The sequence below is a fragment of the Thamnophis sirtalis genome, unplaced genomic scaffold, assembly GCF_051295495.1.
Source record: "Thamnophis sirtalis isolate CommonGarterSnake01/CBP01778 unplaced genomic scaffold, rThaSir2_p1.2 scaffold_12, whole genome shotgun sequence".
In the NCBI taxonomy this organism is placed as follows: Eukaryota; Metazoa; Chordata; class Lepidosauria; order Squamata; family Natricidae; genus Thamnophis; species Thamnophis sirtalis.
This window is the reverse complement of record NW_028261392.1, coordinates 61158700-61176678: the sequence shown is the minus strand read 5'-3', so window position 1 is coordinate 61176678 and position 17979 is coordinate 61158700. Positions and strand designations below refer to the sequence as shown.

The 17979-nt window shown below is 41.9% G+C and overlaps 1 protein-coding gene across 2 annotated transcripts in view; it reads right to left on the bottom strand.

Moving 5' to 3' along the window:
* Positions 1-16621, bottom strand: part of KIAA1614 (KIAA1614 ortholog) — a 51462-nt gene extending 34841 nt beyond the window's left edge. The window contains exons 1-3 of one of the 2 annotated variants that reach the window (XM_087726908.1): positions 16499-16621; positions 4682-5650; positions 920-983 (exon numbers count right to left, since the gene is read on the bottom strand). In XM_087726908.1, the coding sequence (XP_087583034.1) occupies positions 920-983; positions 4682-5621 (1004 nt within the window). In that variant the 5' untranslated portion in view covers positions 5622-5650; positions 16499-16621. Of the gene's footprint in view, positions 1-919; positions 984-4681; positions 5651-8957; positions 9343-16498 lie in introns of those variants that run through there. The other variant, XM_087726906.1, reaches the window with a different exon arrangement.
* Between the last annotated feature and the right edge of the window lie 1358 nt (positions 16622-17979).

The window sequence follows — 17979 nt, the reverse complement described above, 5'->3', positions numbered from 1 at the left end:
TGGTGACCACACACCCTGGTGAGAGAGAAGTTACGAGGATTTGGATTGGATCCTGCAACATTATCCTGGGATACATATATTTGCCTTCACTCATGAGTTTTAAGATATATGGCAGCTTTTCTCTGTGGCAGCTCCGGCCCTTTGGAACGAACTCCCCGCAGAGATTCGAACCCTCACCCTCTCCAGGCCTCCGAAAAGCCGTTAAAACCTGGCTGTGTCGACAGGCCTGGGGTTGATGAGTTCCCTTCCCCTCTCGATCTGTGTGGTTGTTGGTCGTTTTTAAATGCCTGTATTTGTCGTTTTGTTGTGTTTCCCTTTCCCCCTTGGGTTTGTGCGCCGCCCTGAGTCCCGCTGGGAATAGGACGGCATATAAATAAAATGAAACCAAACCAAACCAACCATATATTGTAGTAATGGCCATTGTCATTTAGAAAAAACAACAACAAATCAATGAATAATTGAACAAATCTATCCAGATTTCTCACTCAAGACATAAATGACCAGGATCAAATTATCCTATTCTGAATACGTTATGCAAAGATTGGAAAAGTTTCTAATGTTGGGGAAGGTGGAAGAAACAAAACCAAAAGAGTAAGCAGTAGGATGGATAGACTTAATTACGAAGACAATAGATGCACTATTGCACAGGCGTCAAACTCATGAGGTTACGCTGCCATTACGTGCCGTAACGTTTCGCGACTTTTTTCCCCTTCGTGGAGCGGGGGTGGGTGTGGCCTGGATGTGACACATCCGGCCCGCGGGCTGCCGTTTTTTACACTCCTGCTTACTGGAAGACCTGAAAGACCACGTTAGATACGGCTCTACATAGAGAAAATCTACAGGGTCACTAGGAGTCAAAAATGACTTGATGGCATATAATCAAACAAACAATCTTAGTTTAATAGCTGTGTAATCTTACCGATAGCCTTCAGAATCTTGTGAGGAGACATTAGAATCCCAGGCTCCATCATTTGGCGCAATCTCTGTAATCATGTGATTAAAGAAGTACTTAATTAATTTTGTTCATTTTAGTCCCAAGAAACATTAAAAAGATAAATCTTCAATGCTGATTTTATCCATTTTTTTTTTCATGTGAATGTGGACCTAGCGATATTTTTGGTCATCCACACTCAATAATTTCCCTACAAAGGAGGTTATCTGCCACCAGCCATAATTATTTACTTATTTACATTAAAAATTTCTAAGATAAGGAGAAAGGAGAGAGGGAAGAAAAATAAAGTACAAAGTAGATAAACAGGGAATGTCTAAGTTTACTAGAATTAGGTTACCTATGTCAATATTTCATTAATTAAAGTTGTTAAAATGAGGTACTATAGGTATACCAGTAGTATAGTCAATACAATATAAATACAAAATGCAACAGTATTTTTTTTCCTGAAAAAAAGATTTTAGGGTAAAGACAAACTTAAATTTCATATGGTACAAACTGGTATATTACATTATATCCCCAAAATATGTCCAACTTTAGTTAAATCTATATCAGATTTACTTCTGAAATACAAAGTTACTTTAAATATTGAAGCATTCTCTCACAGCTTAATTGGTCATTCTTCTGTAGTAGGAATTTAGCATACTTTTCAATAGTAAGAGTACTCTTACAGCACTTAGCATATACAGAGCTAATTTAGTATACTTTGTGGCAGTAGTGGGTTTCAAAAAATTTTCGAACCTACTCTGTGGGTGTGGCCTCCTTTGTGGGAGTGGCTTGCCGGCCGTGTGACCTGGTGGGAGTGGCTTGCCGGCCATGTGTTCTCTCTCTCTCTCTCTCTCTCTTTCCTTTTGTCTCTCTGTCCATTTTTCCTTTTTTTCTTTCATCTCTCTCTCACTTTTTCTTTCTTTTTTTCTTTTTTTATTTATTTATTTATTTATTTATTTCTCTTTCTATTTTTCTTCTCACACAGTGTGTGTGTGTATGTGTGTGTGTGTGTGTGTGTGTGTGTGTGTGTGTCAGTGGTGGGTTTCAAAAAACTTTAGAACCTCTTCTGTAGGTGTGGCCTGCTTTCCAGGTCCACTGGTGGAACCTCTTCCAACCAGTTTGGTAGATTTGACGAACCGGTTCTACCGAACTGGTGCGAACTGGTAGGAACCCACCTTTGCTTTGTGGGAATGTCAGATTTAGTAATATATAAGAGAAAAATAGAAGGTTTGAAATTCAACTGTGTCTCTATCTATTATAAATAATTTTCCAAAGATTGATGAACTTTACCATATTGCTATCAAATTTAGAAAAAAATATCCAAACCAATCATTACCTATGTAAAAATACGTAAAGAACAAAATATCAATTTCAGCAACCCATGCTGAAGTAACATACTACCAGTAAAACATTTTGTGTCAGGCCTTCTTCCCTTAGTATAATATTGTGTGAGAATTTAATATTCTTTTTCCACTATGATACCTATTATGGCCCATAAATTATTGTATCTACATTCTGCTTCTTTATCTTGTACAATTCACTGCATCAAATGCACATCATCACAGTGATGATGTCTTTTAATAAAATGAATTATAGAATGAAGTACAGAAAATGGTCTGTGTATGAAATGAGAATATTTTTATATTACCTTTTTTTCTTTTTACACTCCTATAATCCCTTGCTTCGAGATGGAGTCAGGGCAATGGAATGGAGTGAGCATTTACTGGCAGGATGCCCCCCCCCCCTGACACCTATACAGAGTTTATAGCAAATATTTTCTTTGTGCCCCAATAAAGAAACATCTGTCGCTGCCTAGGATTGAACTCTCAATCTTCCAAATGGGAGGTGAGTGTCTTCACCTCTAGGCCACCTTAGCTGTAGACCAGGGGTAGTCAACCTTTTTATACCTACCGCCCACTTTTGTATCTCTGTTAGTAGTAAAATCTTCTAACCGCCCACCGGTTCCACAGTGATGGTGATTTATAAAGTAGGGAAGTCAATTAAACGTGACCCGTCAAAACCGCGGTCCACTAAAGCGCGCCCGATTAAAGCGCGTACCTGACGTCATCAGCAGCGCGACGAAAAAAAATAAAAATAAATTAAATTAAAATTAAAATTAAATTAAAGCAAGCCGATTCACATAAAGGGTTAGGGTTAGGTTAAGGATTAGGGTTAGGTTTAGGGTTATGTTAAGCGTTAGGGTTAGGGTTAGGTTAAGGGTTAGGTTTAGGTTTAGGGTTAGGTTTAGGGTTAGGTTTAGGGTTAGGTTTGGGGGGTTAGGGTAAGGTTTTCGCTTTAATTTTAAATTTACCGCTCACAGCGCGATGTTTTTGTCGCGCTGTGATGACGTCACGTACGCGCTTTCGTCGTGCGCGCTTTAGTCTACCGCGGTTTTGTCGTGGAACCCAATTAAATTTGAAAAAGGAAAGTGTTTCAGTATCGGACAAAACCTGTACTGCCTACCATGAAAGCTGGAACGCCCACTAGTGGGCGCTAGGGACCAGGTTGACTACCACTGCTGTAGACTATCAATATGCCCCTGGAAATTGTTACTGGAGCTGTTAATATTTCAAAAATTATTCAGAAATGCTTCCGATATTTCAGAATGTTCACTATAATGTTTAAAGCAGCTCAATTTTTTCCCCAGGCTATTTGTGCCTTCTTTAAGTCTTGCGTAAGATCCTGGAAAACATTGGGCTATTTGAATGAATAGGAGATGCTGTTCTCATGCTTGGACATGAACAGAAGAAATTATTTTGAGTAATTTTTGAAAAGGGCCCAGTGTTAAATGGTATGAATTGAGGTGTCATGCAAATATCACACTAAATAGAAGATTATATGTCAATTGTCAAGCCAACAAATCAAAATTTAAAAGGCAGTTTATACTTTTAGTCACTTGTTTTCAACATCAGATTTAAAAGTTTCACTCAAATTATATCAACGAACTTCACAGTTATACTTCCTTATCTCATCATCCTATTTTAAGGATGCTGAAAACTCTCTTGCATACTTACATCAGAGGTGGGTTCCTACCAGTTTGCACCTATTCGGTAGAATCGGTTCGTCAAATCTACTGAACCGGTTAGAAGAGGCTCCACCAGTGGACCCGGAAAGCAGGCCACACCTACAGAAGAGGTTCCCCAAAATCTTTTGAAACCCACCACTGGTCCTTGGATATGATTGTTCTACACTATCATGCTCATATTTATAAAACTCAGGGCCTCTGTGAAAGGTAAGGATGACTACTGCGTTTGTGGTGCAATCAGAACATTGCGTGTCTTTAAGTTGTTTTAACGCAAACCAAAGAAGCCTTTTAAAAAACAAGTTTACATCCTATTCTTATGCAGGCCAGTGCTGTGTGTGAGGTAATTTAAGGTGGTTCTGACAAGTGTCGTCGGCATCTTCATATCCGGTCACATGGGTGGCAAGCCACTCCCATCCGGTCACATGGGTGGCAAGCCACTCCCACAAAGTAGGCCACACCCACAGAGTAGGTTCGAACAATTTTTGAAACCCACCACTGTTGGAGATCCAGAGAAAGGGGTTTTAAAAAAACCCCAAAATTTATATATAAGCCCAACAGTGGGATAACCTAAAAGATAATCTCTGCAAAATAAATGGAGAAGGAGCTGCAGAAATCTGGTTATGTTACAGATTCTCTACTGTAATAGTTTCTGAGACATTTTATCACCTATCCAAATTACAAATATTTTTTATTGCTCCGTTTTCATCCCATCAACCTACCATTATTAGGCCCGAGGTCTTGGGTCTCCTTCCGATGAGTATCCAAAGTATGAGATTCCTGCGAATAACTTCTGCTCAACGGAGATGCGCTCAGCATCTCCTGCAACCTAGTCCGGTTTCTTTCCACTCTGTCTGCTAAAGATAAAGTACTGATGTTGCTACTGCTACTGCCAAGACTATCCCAGCTCTCCGTTCTCCAAATCCTCCCAACTGATGCCACCTCCGAACTGTCGTTCTTTTTCACAGAATTGCTGTCAAACTCCTTGGGCCGAATTAGATGGTCTTCTCCACCGTTTGTTTCCTCAAAAGATGTCGGGATGAAGGAAAGGTCCTTTAAGGAGCCAGTTCCAGAGATGGCACTCAAGGGTACCATTTTCGTGGAGCTTCCTGAAGAACTCTTTGTATCTGGCATGCTTCTTCCTGGGAGCCTCCTGAATTCCTTTGGTGGGTTCATGCCTGCGGGCTCTCCCGTTGCCATAGATTGGGTTTCGAAATCATTGATGTATGGACCTGGAAGGCTTGTTCCCTGAAATTCCTCGTGCATCCGATGTGGATACTCGGTGCTGTCCAGCAGCACATCTGTCAAGTAAGTGCGGATTTGAGCTTGTGGCTCCACCACTGCGTTCTGAAGAACATGGCCTCTTGGTGGCGTTCCCTTCCATGTGTTAAGCTTCCTTAGAGAAGCCTCTTCCTGCAATGTGGCTTCAGTTTGTTTGTTTATAAAGTTCCTTTTCTCTTTAAGGGCTCTAACCTTGGACTGCAAAACAGAGGTGGACTTCCTTACAGACCCTTTCTGTCCCACTGGAATCCAAGTTGGCCCGCTAAGAGAAATGTTATTTACATGTTCGGAGCACTTGTCAGGCTGTTTGGGTCTAGAAGTATTTTTAGCACACTGCTTTATGCTGCCTATTCTTTTTTCAGCAGAGAAACTTTCCTCCATGGTCCCGTGTCTGGCTGGTAACAAACCTTCTGGGGGGGAGAAAAACAAAAATTGTTTCAGCAAATCTGCTTGCTTTGCTTGGGAATATTTTCCAAAGTTAATATCTTTTAGAATGGGCTGACACTTTCTATCTGGAGACCTTTAGTATACAGAGCTGTATACTAAAAGTACTAGTGCTCCACAAAGTTTGCAAAATTCTGTACAATATAATCTGACCTCCAGCAAATTCACATTCCATTAATTATGTAGGCTATATTCTAATTTCCTTACAGGGGGAGAAAAAAAACTCTGGTGCACTAAAGTCCTTTCTCATTACTGCTGACAACAAAGCTTCTATTTACATGCTAAAATATTTAAATAACTACATTAACTTTACACTATATTTTTTGCCAGGAAAATCTGAACTCTACAACCTGCACAGCTTATACAAATTAAAAAACTCCAATTTTGTATGTTTATTTTGTATACTAAGATTTTACTTAGTCTGCTCTGGTTCTGCTAATCATTTGGAAGACCAAGAGAGCCTCGTTATTTTTCAAGGCCCTAAATTTTTCCCTTATTCAGTTCCTACACACCACATCCCAGCAGGCAGCCATGGTTCTAAGTATATATCAGTTCAGTTTATTATATTTATATGCCGCCCTTTTCCCCCCGAAGGGGACTCAGGGTGGCTCACAACTCGAACCGAGGGAGGAGGATACAGACAAAAAATTTATAAAAACAGCAAGAATAACAATATATAATTTAAAACTCACAACAGTCATACCATTCGAGACGGGGGCAACAGCTCTTTAGCCCCAGGCCTGTCGGAACAGCCAGGTTTTGTATATATCTATACTTATTGAAACAAGTATGCATCTGAAGTTATTACATCACAAAAGCTTGCTTCTGGCCATTGGACATAATGTCCTGGGCCACTATATTATAAGGTTATAACAAGTTCCTATAAAGTAATTAAAATAGATTCCTTCAGAGGTAGAGTGGCTTGGAAGACATTTGAGAATGGAATGAAACATATTCACCAGCTTAACAAGGGGGGGGAAAGTTACTGGGGGGAAAAAAAGTTAAAGGAAGTGTGCCCTGAAGCATTATTTCAGGAGCAAGCTGTGAAAGTGAGGAATTGAAGCTGAGGAGCAATGCAAAAAAAAAAAGAGAACCATGAGTAAAATTAAGGGCCGAACTCTTGGAAATATTGGACATGGCCCAGTAATAGTTTCAGCAACTCTGTCTCTGGGGCCAGGCTGCCTTCCAAAGAAGTTGTAGAGGAAATTTGCCTACACCCAAACTAAGAAAAATGTCAGGCTCCCTCAACACTAGAAAGACTCCCTTTTCTATAGAGGACTGCAAAATTATTGATTTAACCCTCAACACCTTTTGATTAGGGCCCTCACTGAGCTCAAACCCTTCAATTCATAAAATTTAGGGGGCCATTCTCCTTCCAATTGTATCTCCTTCCAATTATTGATTAGGGCCCTCACTGAGCTCAAATCCTTCAATTCATAAAATTTATGGGGCCATTCTCCTTCCGATTGTATCTCCTTCCAATTATTGATTAGGGACCTCACTGAGCTCAAATCCTTCAATTCATAAAATTTATGGGGCCATTCTCCTTCCGATTGTATCTCCTTCCAATTATTGATTAGGGACCTCACTGAATTCAAATCCTTCAATTCATAAAATTTAGGGGGCCATTCTCCTTCCGATTGTATCTCCTTCCAATTATTGATTAGGGGACCTCACTGAACTCAAACCCTTCAATTCATAAAATTTATGGGGCATTCTCCTTCCAATTGTATCTCCTTCCAATTATTGATTAGGAACCTCACTGAACTCAAACCCTTCAATTCATAAAATTTAGGGGGCCATTCTCCTTCCGATTGTATCTCCTTCCAATTATTGATTAGGGACCTCACTGAATTCAAATCCTTCAATTCATAAAATTTATGGGGCCATTCTCCTTCCGATTGTATCTCCTTCCAATTATTGATTAGGGACCTCACTGAATTCAAATCCTTCAATTCATAAAATTTATGGGGCCATTCTCCTTCCGATTGTATCTCCTTCCAATTATTGATTAGGGACCTCACTGAATTCAAATCCTTCAATTCATCAAATTTAGGGGGGCATTCTCCTTCCAATTGTATCTCCTTCCAATTATTGATTAGGGACTTCACTGAACTCAAACCCTTCAATTCATAAAATTTAGGGGGCCATTCTCCTTCCGATTGTATCTCCTTCCAATTATTGATTAGGGACCTCACTGAATTCAAATCCTTCAATTCATAAAATTTAGGGGGCCATTCTCCTTCCGATTGTATCTCCTTCCAATTATTGATTAGGGACCTCACTGAATTCAAACCCTTCAATTCATAAAATTTAGGGGGCCATCCTCCTTCCGATTGTATCTCCTTCCAATTATTGATTAGGGACCTCACTGAATTCAAATCCTTCAATTCATAAAATTTAGGGGGCCATTCTCCTTCCGATTGTATCTCCTTCCAATTATTGATTAGGGACCTCACTGAACTCAAACCCTTCAATTCATAAAATTTAGGGGGCCATTCTCCTTCCGATTGTATCTCCTTCCAATTATTGATTAGGAACCTCACTGAACTCAAACCCTTCAATTCATAAAATTTAGGGGGCCATTCTCCTTCCGATTGTATCTCCTTCCAATTACTGATTAGGGGACCTCACTGAACTCAAACCCTTCAATTCATAAAATTTAGGGGGGCATTCTCCTTCCGATTGTATCTCCTTCCAATTATTGATTAGGGACCACACTGAACTCAAACCCTTCAATTCATAAAATTTAGGGGGCCATTCTCCTTCCGATTGTATCTCCTTCCAATTATTGATTAGGGACCTCACTGAATTCAAATCCTTCAATTCATAAAATTTAGGGGGCATTCTCCTTCCAATTGTATCTCCTTCCAATTATTGATTAGGGACCTCACTGAATTCAAATCCTTCAATTCATAAAATTTAGGGGGCATTCTCCTTCCAATTGTATCTCCTTCCAATTATTGATTAGGGACCTCACTGAACTCAAACCCTTCAATTCATAAAATTTAGGGGGCCATTCTCCTTCCGATTGTATCTCCTTCCAATTATCTCCTCCATTCTCCTGTCCAGATTGTAACTTTTTTTCCATGCACTTAGCAAGAAAAAGAGCAGCAAGATTAAAAGTTTCCGCGGAAGAGCAACAACGTTGCCATCTCCTAAGGAGACCCAACAGAGATAAGATACTCACCCAGCTTTGGGAAAGTTCCTTCTTGGGAAAGGAAGGGGGGAAAGGGAAGGGGGGGGGCATCCGCGCCTCTTCTTAAAACTCACCTTCTTGGGAAGACATCGCTCCTAAGTCCATCCAAGCCATAAAAGTTTGTGAGATCGGCAGCCCATTTCTCAGAAGAAAGGAGGCATTAAATGAACTCTTCAAAACCAAAAGAAAAACAAGAGGGGGTGTTTCTTCTAGCTTTGGTCCTTCCGGCTTTCCGAGGTGGGGAAATCATCTTTTTAAATGAATATGGGCAATAGTTTGCTTGGCTTTCTGACGGCCCCCGCTTTGATCGCTCGGGCTGTTCATTAAGGAAAGTGCTTGTTATGATAGCTCTGGCAAGAGGCTCCGGAGCCGCATATGGAGCCGAGGACAAGCGAGAGCGCAGAGCAGCTTAAGCCTCCAATCCTCCTCGGGGAAGGGGAAGGGGAGATGGGGGGGCTTGAGATCTACGGCTCTGCCAAAGTTCAGCTGAAGTGAACCGGGAGAAGCCCCCCCCCCCTTAGGCCTCGGCCCGTCTGGAGGAGCAGAAACGGAGCTTCCGGAGGCGCCTCCGAGCAAGCGAGATGCGAAGACAGGCGAAGGGGGGGGGGGACGGGGGACGGGACACACCGCCTCCTTGGCTGGAGTTGGAGTAACTCTGCTCCCAGCAGCGCTGCGACCTCTCCTCCCACTTTCTCCTCCCCCCCTCCGCTTCTTCCAGCCAGCCAGCCAGCTGTGGACGAGGGAAGGCTTCGCCTCGGGAGCCAGAAGCTGCATACCAGGGAATCCAACCAACAATCCTAACCGCAGGGACGGGCTGCGCTCCCAAAGAAGCCTCGCCTGTTGGAGCTGGGCTCTCGAGTTGCCATGGGGACGGGCTCAGCGGAGCCGTCCAGCGGGAGGAAGGCCGGCGGGATGGGAGCCAAGGGACCAAAGGTGGCCCAGGGAATCTCATTCAATTACATTCCCTTTGACGGGCCCAAGGATGGACTTAACAAATTTACAGCCTGTAACTCTACACTTTCAAGGCCAGATCTTTTTTTCCCCCCATTGATGAAAGAAATGTCCTTCTGGGTTCGGCTCCAAGTGGGGGAAAAGACACTGGAGACATGGAGGCTGCTTGGAAAGATGGTTTTAATGGTGGACAGGACCACATGGATTGAGCCCTGAACAGAAAAGGTGATCACAGGCTTCAATGTTGGTGGAGAAGAAGAGAAGGGCTGAGGGAGGGGCTTGCTAGGCTTTTTATAACCTGTTCAGTCCCGCCTCTCTGTTTCCTGTTCCTGTGTAAGAAACGTATTCTGATTGGTTGTCAGACTCCCAGGGGCAACTCTCTAGGCTGTGTTCTGAATCCAGGTTTGGTTGAGTTCTCAGATGCCATGTGGTCAGTTGAGTAAAGGGCCAATATTATCATGCTTTAATCCCATCCCCTTGGAGCTGAAGTGGAGAAGCCTTTATTATGTAAACTGGACTAGCTTGGCCTTCTTAATGGCCCATTGACAAAGTAGGAATGGGCAGGAAGCTACAGGCAGCTATTCTGTCTTTTAAAACATGCTTCTTTCTTTTCATATCCAGAGAAATATTCTGCCTTTTCAATATCTCCTAGGATATTTCTTTTTTCTGGGAGAGGGCTGGATGATAACTTCCCACACTACTATTGCCAAAGTGGGGATGGGCAGGAAGCTGCAGGCAGCTATTTTGTCTTTTAAAACATGTTTCTTTCTTTTCACATCCAGAGAAATATCCTGCCTTTTCAATATCAATATTCAGAAATAATTCTCCATAGGCCATGCCAACACAGTGTAAATAGGAGAAGTAGTTGAATTGGTAACGCATTTAAGTTGTTGAGGCTCAAAGATTCACAGGGGTGGTAACTAGCCAGAAAATGAACAAATGTCTATTATTTCTGAACATGGTTATGGCAGGTCTAGATAATAAAAAAAAAAAATTACATGGAGGGAAGTATGCCCTGGGGTGCCTGAAGACTTAGGCCCAGTACTCTTTAATATCTTCCTCAATGAGTTAGATGAAGGGAAAGAAGAGGACCTCATCAAATTTGCAGATGACACTAAGGTGGCAGGAATAGCCAACACTCCAGAAGATAGGCTCAAGATATAGAAGAATCTTGACAGACTTGAACACCGAGCGCTATCTAATAAAATGAAAATCAGTGGTGGAAAAAGTAAGGTTCTACATTTAGGCAAGATAAACCAAATGCACAGGTACAGTATAGGTGGTTCCTGGCTCAATAGTAGTAATCTTGAGAGGGCTCCAAAATGGCACCCACTTGCAGAACGAAGCAATGCAGCCAAGTGACGGAGCAGTGTACTCTCCTTTTCCAATATGGATTCTGGAGCTTTCAAGTTATTATTATTATTTTTTTGTCTAGACCTGCCATAGCCATGTTCAGAAATAATAGACATTTGTTCATTTTCTGACTACAGTTACCATCCCTGTGAATCTTTGAGCCTCAACAACATAAATACGTTGCCAATTCAACTACTTCTCCTATTTACACTGTGTTGGCATGGCCTATGGAGAATTATTTCTGAACATGGTTATGACAGGTCTAGACAAAAAAAATTACATGGAGGGAAGTATGCCTTGGAATCCCTGAAGTCTCTGTCTTAGGCCAGTATTCTTTAATATCTTCCTCAATGAGTTAGATGAAGGGATAGAAAAGGACCTCATCAAATTTGCAGATGACACTAAGGTGGCAGGAATAGCCAACACTCCAGAAGTTCGGCTCAAGATATAGAAGAGCCTTAGAGATTTATGTTGATCAACCGACTGTCTTTTGCCTCTATTCTTTTACCTTCCAGAAGAGGTTCTTTAAGAGGCATCGGCATATATGAATTTGTCTGGGCAATTTTTATCTCAAGTTCTTCAACTTCTACTATACCATGCCTCTTGATATACGATGCATAGTAATTAAAAAGTGTATTAGGTGACTGACAAATATTACAGGGGTGGGTTCCTGCCAGTTCTAACCTCTTCTATAGAAGATGTTCCACAAATTTACCATGCCGTTTAGAACCGGTTCCAGCTCCCTCCTCCCGTCTGTCCGCACCACACTTGCCCCGCCTGCCGCTCACTGATTGGCTGGCTCACCAATCGCCCCGCCCACCTCTAAGAGTTCTATCTAAACCTTAAAGTCTTAAAGCTGTCAAGTTTGAACACCCCTGGGGTTTTTTTTCTAAAGAGTTAGGGGTGCAAGGGTCTTGTAACTTGACAGCTTTAAGACTTGCACACTTCAATGCCAGAGTTTCTGAGCCAACTTTTTGGTTGCTAAGCTAAGAGCGTTGTTAAGTGAGTTTCACCATGTTTGCATAGTAATTAAAAAGTGTATTAGGTGACTTACATCTATTATAGGGGTGGGTTCCTGCCAGTTCTAACCTCTTTTATAGAGTGACGGAGCAGCTTACTCTCCTTTTCCAACATGGGCTCTGGCGCTTTCAAGTGAGAGATTGGTGACAGGGATGGAGAAGAAGGGGTGGTACCTCGGTACCCGCAAGAGAAGGTCCTTGTGGGAATCCTGAGGGGAGGAAACTGGAGCACTCTGGTCCCACAGGGTGAGAGAGTCCTTGGAAGGCAAGGATTGCACTAGACATCCCAGGGCCTTCTCCACTCTCAGGCACCGTATGCCCTGTTTAATGTACTTGAGAGACCGCCTGCTGCCAATTACCTCCACTAGACCGATTAGATCCCACAGATTAGGCCTCCTCCGAATTCCATCCGCCGGCCAGTGCCGACTGGCGACTACCCGGAGGAGAGCCTTCTCTGTGGCTGCTCCGACCCTCTGGAACGAACTCCCCATGGAGATTCGAACCCTCACCACCCTCCAGGCCTTCCACAAAGCCCTTAAAACCTGGCTGTTCCGACAGGCCTGGGGCTAAAGAGCTGTTGCCCCTGTCTCGAATGGTATGACTGTTGTGTGTTTTTAAATTATGTATTGTTATGTTTCGTCTTTCATTTTCTGTCTGTACCCCCCTTCCCTGATTTGAATTGTGAGCCGCCCTGAGTCCCCTTCGGGGGAAAAGGGCAGCATATAAATATAATCAAATCAAATCAAATCAATCAAATCAATGACCACATTGGGGAGAAATGTAGGAATCATTAAACCAGGCGATCATGTGGGAACATCACACTTGTGAGCATAATGGGCAAGCTCCCATTATGATCCCATTAGGATTACTTGTACTGGCAAGACTATAGTTTTCTCAGTTGTAGCGTAAGATAAAGCTGGATAGACTTAAAGAGAAGACATTGTGAACTAAAGTTGGTGACAGAATTAAGAACTGCCAAATATATTGGCTCTTTGAAATGCCTTTCTGGACAAAAAGAGGACTTGGGATTGCCCACAAGTGCTCCAGGCAGCTGTTTCTTTTGAGAGCACTGCAAGACAGTGGCGCCCTACATGGGGCAGCCCTTGAAGAGTATTCGGAGACTTCGACTCGTCCAGAATGCAGCCGCGCGAGCGATTGTGGGTGCACCTTGGTACACCCACGTTACACCTATCCTCCGTGAGCTGCACTGGCTACTGATCGGTCTCCGGATATGCTTCAAAGTGCTAGTCGTAACTTATAAAGCCCTTCATGGTATTGGACCTGAGTACTTGAGAGACCGCCTGCTGCCAATTACCTCCCAAAGACCCGTTAGATCACACAGAGTCGGCCTCCTCCGGGTTCCGTCCACCAGCCAATGCCACCTGGCTACTACCTGGGGGAGGGCCTTCTCTGTGGCAGCTCCGGCCCTTTGGAACGAACTCCCTGCAGAGATTCGGACCCTCACCTCTCTCCAGGCCTTCCAGAAAGCTGTCAAAACCTGGCTGTGCCAGCAGGCCTGGGGTTGATGAGTTCCCCTCCCCTCTCGACTTGTATGGCTGTATGATTCTTGTTTATTTTAAACACGGGTATTGTGTTTTATGTTCCCTTTTCCCCCCTTTGAGTTGTTCGCCGCCCTGAGTCCCTCCCGGAGAAGGGCGGCATACAAATAAACTAAATCTTAATCTTAATCTTCAGTGCGTTTAGAGCTCTGGGAAATGAAGGAACACCCTTTGTGCCCAAATCATGGTTGGAACCTTTATGGACACACAAGAGTTTGCATATTTCCTTTGATAATCACTTTTAGAAATTGCTTGCTAATTGCTTTTTAGACATTAGGAAACTTCAGAAAGTTAACTTTCTTAAAATAGGTGAGTTTCGTTTGATCCTAAGTGAAAGAAGTTTTAAAGACAAATTTAAGGACTAAAAAAAATCATATTTATAAGCAAATGGTGATAAGAACTTTGATTTTGAAAAAGATTTTGGTTGTTTTAGCTTCTTTAAAAAGTGATAGAATGGGACTTCGAAGGTTGGCTACTAGCAGGAACCAGAAGGAACTAAATATTACATCTAAAAGAGAAGTACACTTATATTTGACTTACTAATACAGAATGGAGCAAAACATTTTTATATTGGAGGATATTTGTAAACAATGGACTTTTTACCTGTTAGTTTTAAGAATCTCTGCCATTGTAGGTAGACTGAGTTTTAAAAATGATATGGAAGAAAAGCAAGTTTTATCAGTCAAGACTGAGACTGATTTAAATGTGGATTTAAAAATAATAGCCTACAAGAATGATAAGGAAAAAATGCTACACAGGATATGCAAATAAAACCGGCTGTTGTTTTCATAATAAGGGATATACAAATAACAAACTAAAAGAGTGACCTGAAAAACTTTTCCATACTGGATTAACAGAGGTGTGAAGCTAGTTCGCCTGCTCATCGTGCGACAGCCGGAACTGAACAAACTAGCAACTGCTGGAAGCCAGATTATAGACTTTCCCTTGCTTTTAAAATACATGACAACAAAAGCCAGACACTAAATAACTTGGATTCACAAGATTTGTTTTAAAAAACTTATTAAAATTTTGAAGAATGTTTTGAGAAGGAACAAAAAAAAATTAACCAAGTTCTAGGAAATTATCGGAAGGGATTTATCAACATAAAGAATCAGGACCATCCATGTAGATCACAGCATAAGCAATATATTGAAGCCTATACACAAATATCTGGTCAACTAATGGTCATCACTAAATTGTGCTAAAAATTCCGAGTCCACTGGTGGAACCTCTTCTAACCGGTTCGGTAGATTTGACGAACCGGTTCTACCGAATAGGTGCGAACTGGTAGGAACCCACCTCTGCCATGGGGAGACTTTCCATCAGAATATACTTATCAGGGAGCGGGAAGAAAATCCACAGTTGATTACCGGATAATGTCATATGACCTCCTGAAGTTCTTACAGAAGATGGGGGTAGACTCGCGACTGGAAAGCGATCCTACTACAATACTCCTTACTCTCACATTGCACCAGAAAACTCTTAAGGGCAGGCACGGACTACCTACCCAGGTTAGAGACTCAAAACACCCAGGTAAAAATTAAATGGAACGAGAGAAACGCTAAGGAAGTTACCAAATGGATGTTAGCCCCTGAAACCATAGTTACGTACATCTCTACTTAAGAAATAAGTGTGGAGGATCTTACTTAGAGGGGTTTGAATCAGTGGTGGGTTTCAAAAAAATTTCGAACCTACTCTGTGGGTGTGGCCTCCTTTGTGGGAGTGGCTTGCCGGTCATGTGACCTGGTGGGAGTGGCTTGCCGGCCATGTGTTTTCTCTCTCTCTCCCTCTCTCTCCCTTTCCTTTCTTTTGTCTCTCTGTCCCTTTTTCCTTTTTTTCTTTCATCTCTCTCTATTTCTTTTTTTCTTTCTTTCTTTCAATATTCCTTTCTTTCTCTTTCTCTCTCTGTGTGAGTGTGTGTGTGTGTGTGTGTGTGTGTGTGTGTGTGTCAGTGGTGGGTTTCAAAAAATTTTGGAACCTCTTCTGTAGGTGTGGCCTGTTTTCCGGGTCCACTGGTGGAACCTCTTCTAACCGGTTCGGTAGATTTGACGAACCGGTTCTACTGAACTGGTGCGAACCCACCTCTGGTTTGAATCCTTAATTTTAAATTTGAATTCGGTTCTCAGTAACAGATCACTAGCTCACTCCAAAAGGCTGGTTTCAAAGAACAAAAAATGGTTCGATAGAGATTGCGTGCAACTAAAAAGGATATATAATGCGGAATACAAGAAAAGTAAAAGTGCCCCCTTTGAGGATCACACTTACTACTTAAAGCAGCTGAAAGCACAATATAAGAACCTTCTAAAAGAAAAGAAAAGTGCGGCTCTGAAGGAGTCTTGGCATAGACTAATTACGGCAGTCAGGACAAAAAATACGTCCCTTTTTTGGTACCTCACCAGGGGATTGGGAAAACCTTCCCTATCTCCAACAAATCAGGTTCCGATTCATGCCTTTTGAGCTAGATTATTCCTAACAAGTATATTAACATAACCCCAATAATTAGATAAACTACTTATTCTTTAGACTTGGTATATAAATATTTTGCTTCTGTCAGTGGGTTCTTAAGCTTTGCCATAACGGATAACTTGACATAAAAAAACCCCCCACTCTTTGTGGAATGGTTCAGGAAATTTCCTAAATCCTAAATGCAAAACAATTCTGCAAGCAACATTCGTTCCTTCCTTTGGCTTTGTTGTAAGCTGAACAACGTAATAAGTTAAAGAAGTGTCTTACCTGGATATCATCAGCTACCTCAATTAAATCCAGCAACCCTCAATTTGTTATGAATTCAGAAGAAGAATCTCACTCAATAAAATGGAGAATAGCTTTTCATTCCTGCCCTGCTGGTTGCCTCCTTTCTCTCCTGCACTCATGACTATAAAAGCATATGTCCCCAAGGGGCTGGTTTAAGCTGTGGCTTTTGATATTCATGATTGGTTTCATAATCCTGATAAAAAAGAAAATCACTAGGATTATGAAATTGTTTTAATCCACTCCTGACCGTTCCATGACTGCTGACGTCAGTGTGTAGGGAATGCTACCATAAATGCTGCCAATCAGCTTTGCTTTCTAAAAACATGATAACCTGGTTAAATTGTGCTAAATGTGAGGTCTTTTCTCCCATTCATTAATTTTTTAAAAAATGCTTCAATTTCCAGTATTAGCCCTCTTTCCAAATGTCATCAAATCTAAGTGGGGATGAAATAGCATCAATTGCAGAGTTTTGTCTGCGTGCTTATGTTGGAGGACGTGTGACAGACTTAGTAGGAGAAATCCGGTGCGTTTTATACTCTGAAAAATACAGTAATCTCTGAACGCTTTTATAGTTGGCATGAAACTAGAGATTTACCTCCAAAGAATGCACATTTCAAGGAAAAAAGGCTGTCCAGCCTTACATGTGCAGCTATATGTTTTTCATTGTTTATAGTGTCCAAGAGCTAAATGATTATTTTAGTATTTTTATACCTTAAAACAAACGAGTGACATTTCTCCTCTATGCATTAAGGGGTTCCACCACAAAACCGCGGACGACAAAATCGCGGTCGACGAAAGCGCGCATTTGACGTCATCACAGCGCGACGAAAACATCGCAGTGATCGAAAAATGTAAAAATAAAGCGAAAACCTTACCCTAACCCCCCCAAACCTAACCCTAAACCTAACCCTTAACCTAACCCTAAATCTAACCCTAAACCTAACCGTTAACGTAACGCTAAACCTAACGCTAACCCTTAACCTAACGCTAACCCTAACCCTAACGCTCTAAACCTAACCCTAACCCTCAACCTAACCCTTACCTTTATGTGAATCGGCTTGCTTTAATTTAATTTTTATTTCAATTTTTAATTTTTTTCGTTGCGCTGTGATGACATCAAATGCGCGCTTTCGTTGATCGTGCTTTTGTGGACTGCGGTTTTGACAGGTCACGCATTAAGGTGATCAGAACATGTTTTACTCTGCTACTCCCGTGACAGGTGATTGGTGCCGGAAACAGTACTACAATGGGACAACAAAACTGATATTGATCAACATTACAGTGAAAGTATTGGATATAAGTGGAGCGGAGTTAAGACGCTGGGCTTTTTGACTTGAAGATTGGCAATTCAAGACTGAAGTACTGCATGGTGGCGTGAACTCCCGTTCTTGCACTGCCCCCTAGTGTCGGGCACAACTGAACAAGAGAAACCTTTCATCTTTTTATAGGAGACAGTCCTG